This window comes from Sinocyclocheilus grahami, unplaced genomic scaffold, assembly GCF_001515645.1.
Source record: "Sinocyclocheilus grahami isolate Dianchi unplaced genomic scaffold, SAMN03320097.WGS_v1.1 scaffold104.1, whole genome shotgun sequence".
NCBI classification, from domain to species: Eukaryota; Metazoa; Chordata; class Actinopteri; order Cypriniformes; family Cyprinidae; genus Sinocyclocheilus; species Sinocyclocheilus grahami.
In genome coordinates, this window is record NW_015505283.1 from 438501 (window position 1) to 444226 (window position 5726).

The 5726-nt window shown below is 38.0% G+C and overlaps 1 protein-coding gene across 1 annotated transcript in view; it reads right to left on the bottom strand.

Moving 5' to 3' along the window:
* Positions 1 to 473: 473 nt before the first annotated feature.
* LOC107588474 (pleckstrin homology domain-containing family O member 1-like) overlaps positions 474 to 5726 on the bottom strand; it is a 20923-nt gene continuing 15670 nt past the window's right edge. The window contains exons 5-6 of the mRNA XM_016276576.1: positions 4185 to 4286; positions 474 to 2507 (exon numbers count right to left, since the gene is read on the bottom strand). Coding sequence (XP_016132062.1) covers positions 1815 to 2507; positions 4185 to 4286 — 795 coding nt within the window. The 3' untranslated portion in view covers positions 474 to 1814. The remainder of the gene's footprint in view (positions 2508 to 4184; positions 4287 to 5726) is intronic.

Consider the following 5726-nt stretch of genomic DNA (forward strand, 5'->3'; position numbering starts at 1 on the left):
AGCAAGAAATGTCCAGTTGAGTTGCGTTTCCAGGGAAGGTTTTCTAAGTCAAACGTTTAAAAAGCAAAAACTCTCCTCAAAGTCTTTCTCTACAAAAAAGCACTTTACAATAAAATGTACAAAAAATATAACACTGTTTATAATCAAGTCTTCGTAACAGAACAGGCTGACCTGTACCCATAGAATTGTGCAAACACATTATTTAGCTACTAACTGTAAAACAAGGTGTTTTATACTGGCAAGACATACCCTTTGGTCGTCTAACGCAATACCGTACTGCACACTGCCAGTAAATCCTGATACCTGTGGATTATTTCAAGCTTATATGTGGGGGAATCTCACTAAACCTGTCTGGGTCACAATTTACACCCAAATTAAGAAAAAAAAGTAGAAATTATATATTGCATAAAGAAAATGAATTATATTTTTTTCCTTTATGACTTTTCTTTTTTATGACAGTTTTGCTCTGGTAATTTATTATATTCATATTTTTATAGTACAACAATAAAAAAAAATTTTTTTTACATTTATCAGAATAAATAGATTACGGTAATGAGAACTGGATGGGGAAATTTGCTTAATTTTCATACAAATTAAGAACAAAAATCTAATTAAACTTCTTTCTAAATTACATGAGCAAATAAGCTTCATGTACTTTAAGCAAAACACAATTTCTTCTTTTTCTCAAAGAAATTTGGGAATGAAATATGACCGATTTCGTGAGTTTCACCCATGCAACCTTGCATAGTTCCCCAGAGACAAAAATCCTGCAAAGCAAAGCGCAAGCAAATAAAATCCTGCTTTAAAAGCTTCTCTTGAGGTGCAGGCAACTTGTAGGCGAAATTTTGGAAAATTAAAATATACAAGCATTCAGAGTCTTTGAAGAGTTTGAAATGCAGTTTGCATGTGCCCTTTTGAAAACATACTAAGGCAGCTTTTGATTTTGAGAGATACCAACATATTTTCAGAAATACCACTTAGGTGTAAAGACTTGGAGCTACACGACCCATGTTTCCCTACCTACAGTAGATTGTCTGTTCTGCCTCTTAGGTTTGAAAAGATAGCTTGCCAGTGTCACTCTCATTTTACAGCATTCTCCATAGTGCAAATGTGTAATTATTATTAATAGTTTCCTTTACTGCATGGAGTCTCGTCTTTAATGGCAGCTGACTTTCCACAGCAACACTGGCACTAGACGTCATCTGTGTTCATGTTCATGGCTTTGTTCACAATTAGAGCCCATCTGACGAGATATTGAGCGCCTATCCGTGATCGTTCCCGCCAATCGCCTTTGGCTGCACCCTGATTGCATCTTATTATGAGCTTGGTTTGTGCTAACAGCAGAGCAAGTGTGCTGGGCATTATTATTATTATTACGCACAAAAATGACCCTGGGGGTCTGCGACCATTTTGAAACGAAGCTCCTCCAGTGTATTATGAAACAGAATGAAAACATTCACATTGTGATTGGCTGGTGATGACAACAACATCACCGCCGTCTGGTGTTTCTCACCCTGTCCTACCCTGATGGGCCGCTCGATGACTCTGTGCTTTTACTGTCCCTGTCGACGTCACTGTGAAAATTGATAACGCAGGGTACGACGCAACAGCTTGTGTTTGTTAAAACCACCAGGCCCTCGTATTTCTGCTCTGACGCTGATATTAGGGAGTGGAAGAAATTAGATTTGCTCTTTAACAATTCATACATACACGTATAGCTCATGTTATTAGTTTTTTGTTGATTCCAGCAATGCTAAAGCAGTCAACAGGAAGAGTTTATTGAAAAATGAAGCCATGGAGGAATTTGTATGTTCTCACATCATGCTTTTCCTGTGGTTTGCTTGTTGAGGGCTGTTTAGTTTGCCGTTCTGTGGAGGACTGAGTGTGACGGAAGAGGCGGAGTCAAGCTGCTTGTATAATGCTCTGAGTTCTTTCACTTCCTCCAGCACGTCACGAGCCTGTCCCCAAGTGGACGCCGCCTCCTCCAGAAGCCTCTCCGCCTCCATCCGCTGACCCTCCAGACTGGAGCTTTTCCCAGCCGGCGAGCCCTTCCCCTTGCCCTGCACCCGTACCTCCGTCAGCAGTTCTTGAGTTCTTTCTAGCTTCTGGGTGATGAGGTCCTGGAGCTGGCTGATGGGCTGCACGGGCACCGAAGTCGAGCAGTGAGGGAGTGCTCGCGTCTCGCAGTGTGTCAGGATCTCATCCATGGAAGCGCAGCGGTTCTTGTCAGATGTGGGTGTTTTTTTGCTGAGCTGCGGCGTCCTGTGGTTCTCTGACCAGTCGAAGGCACTCTCGCTTTTTCGCGGCAGACTCTGGGACTTTCCAGGGGTCTCGTTACAGGTTGAGAGCTTCGAGGTGTCCGTGATGGAGCGCTGGGAATCTGGGGTGCGCTGAGAAGCAGCTTTATCGAGGGTATCCTCATGAGAGTCCTGACACTGTGTGGAGGGGACATCTTCTTCCTGGATGAGGTCAAGTGTCAGCATGCCATCCGAGTTTGTGGTAGAAGCCTGAAAAAGGTGGGGAGATTTTAGACATAAGACTTTCTGCAGGGTAAATGCAAAAATCGAACTGCTTCATTCATAGTGATGACAATTGAAATTAAATAGTGCTGTCAAACGATTAATCGCAGCCAAAATAAAAGTTTTTGTTTACATAATATGTGTGTGGTGTTTGTTTATTTTTATTATGTATAAATACACACACATGCATGCATATATATAGCCTATAGAAAAAGGTTATGTTCATATATAAAATATATTTATATATAATATAAATTATATGAATATAAATATATACATGTAAATATTTTCAAAATATATACTGTATGTGTGTGTGTGTTTATATATGCATAATAAAAATACACAGTACACACACATATATTGTGGAAACAAAAACTTTTATTTTGGATGCGATTAATCATGATTAATCGTTTGACAGCACTGAAATTATATTTAAAGGTGAAGAGTGTAAGTCCTGCCACATTGTTTATTCTTCAAGTATACCTTTCTTAAAAAGCAGGGCTCAACAACATGTAAAATTATCGATCTGACCAACATAGATAAGTTACTGTAACTGTAAATTGATGGTCATGGTAGAATTAGTAAAAATTACAAACCTATTATTACCGTTTTACTATCTATGCCATCATCTCACAGCAAAAGGCTTTTTGAATGTTATTGGAGCTTTCTGTGAAATTGTAATTCATGCATAATTTTTATTTATTATTGCAAATTTTCTTTGTAAAGAAAGTTTAACATTTGATAAAATTAAAAAATATAAATTATGAAAAAGATTTATTATAATAAATTATATATTTTAAATGATTAGTAAGTATTATAATACATGTAATATTTAAACATTATAATTATTTAAAATTATAAAAGCAAACCTAATTTTGTAAAATATATATAAAAATATAGAGTTTTTTGTTTGTTTGTTTGTTTTAATGAAAATGTTGGCAGGGCAAGTAGAAATCTGGACTGGCCTGACCTGGAAAGCAGAAAGATTCTTAGTTGTCACTTTTAATTCCACAAGCGATCGAAATAATTGAAGCATGCCTGTTAGTGAAATAATCCCAAATTAATAATTATAGAATAACATCAAAATCAAATAGAATCAAAAGCTAGACCTTAGCCAACAGAAACTTATTGTTGAAAACACTGACATTTCGTCAGCTGAACAACAGCACAATCTATTGAACATACTGTATTTCTATCCCTCACTGGCTCATTTTCATTCCTGTCAGAAATGAAATATGGTGCTTCCCTCACTAAGGTCTAGTGCAGGGGTGGGCAAGTTCGGTCCTAGAGAGCCGAAGTCCTGCAGAGTTCAGCTCCAACCCTGAAAACAAAACTCACCTGCCTAATTATAAAAGCAAACCTAATTTTGTAAAATATATATAAAAATATAGAGTTTTTTGTTTGTTTGTTTGTTTTAATGAAAATGTTGGCAGGGCAAGTAGAAATCTGGACTGGCCTGACCTGGAAAGCAGAAAGATTCTTAGTGTTCGGCCCTAAATTGTCCTAAAACTAAAAGTATGAAGGAGAAAGTATTTTAACAGTAAAATCTGATAATGTACACACTTTGCTACCTTAAAGGACTGTTTCATATGTATCATTCCAGTCTTTTCCCAAAATGATGTTCACTTTTAATGAGATGATATTCAGAGCAAATGGACCGCTTACCACAGCCATGAGGTGCCCGCGGGTGGGCAGACGGCGAGTATGGGGTATCTTAGCTCTGTCACGTGTCGGATGGGCCAACAAGCTGTCCTCTTCCACTGTCACCTAAAAGGGGTCAGACAAAGAGTGCTGGAAATGAAGCCCAATCAGTCAGATAGAAACTAGCAGCAGCTACATGTCTCACGCAAGCCTGCAGGAGGAGAGCCAGTATATTGATCAACCAGTCAATGGGTCTGTTTATTATTTGTATGTGAGGTACAAAAAATGACACAAGCAGTGGATGATTGTTTGAGTTCTGAGCAAAATGGTCTTACAAGGGAATAATCTTAGAATTCGTTCTGAATCAAAAATGTCAGTACAGCCTATTGTTTACGAGAAAGCTTACACTGTAAATGCTAAAATCCAAGACTGTGTTCTGAGATGGCTTTTGTTTGTTGGCCAGGAGTGTACGGCTAATCTTACTGTGTTTGGGCAAGGTTTATGGACTAAGGGAGGGGTGGTAAACAACAAAAATATTGGTTTAGAAGATTTTCTTTGTTGCCTATAATATCTGTATTTTTTGACTTGAGCTTTTAACATATAATTATTAATGGTGTATGTTGAAGCAATCTCTTCTAATCTTTAAATTCTAAGAATTAAAATTTACTCGTTAAAAAGTTACTCGTATTGCTTTGTTTGTGCTACAGTCACTAAGAAAGCCCCTAGATCACTCTTGAAGTTGGAACACTATACCAACCAACTAGCAACACTGGATGACGGGTGACCAACATAGTGACTGCTTCCTGTACCCTACCCCTACCCTACTTGTGGTGGTGATGAGTTTCACACAATCTTCAGAATATGTAAAGTTCTTGTATGTATTTGTGCATTGTGTTGTTTGTGGCTAGTGAATGCATATATTTTCAGTGTCTAGTATTCACTAAACCTGCCTACACATTTCTCATACTTGTAACATGCAGCAGTGCTTGGCAACAGATAAGCAGCGCATTGACAAACTATAATTTGCAAAACCAAACCAAGCAGATCAGAAAAAGAATATGGCCGATATTGATTCTTAAAATGCCAAGATCGATTGCTCTTTTGATATATGTGTTTTCCTTTGATGCATGGAAAATAATGCAAAACAACTGTAGCACGCCGTCTTTAACGTCTTTATAGATGTTGGCGAGTCAGTTGAGAATCCTGGTGTGCAACTGGTTTCTCTGTCACTTTTAATTCCACAAGCGATCGAAATAATTGAAGCATGCCTGTTAGTGAAATAATCCCAAATTAATAATTATAGAATAACATCAAAATCAAATAGAATCAAAAGCTAGACCTTAGTCAACAGAAACTTATTGTTGAAAACACTGACATTTCGTCAGCTGAACAACAGCACAATCTATTGAACATACTGTATTTCTATCCCTCACTGGCTCATTTTCATTCCTGTCAGAAATGAAATATGGTGCTTCCCTCACTAAGGTCTAGTGCAGGGGTGGGCAAGTTCGGTCCTAGAGAGCCGAAGTCCTGCAGAGTTCAGCTCCAACCCTGAAAACAAAACTC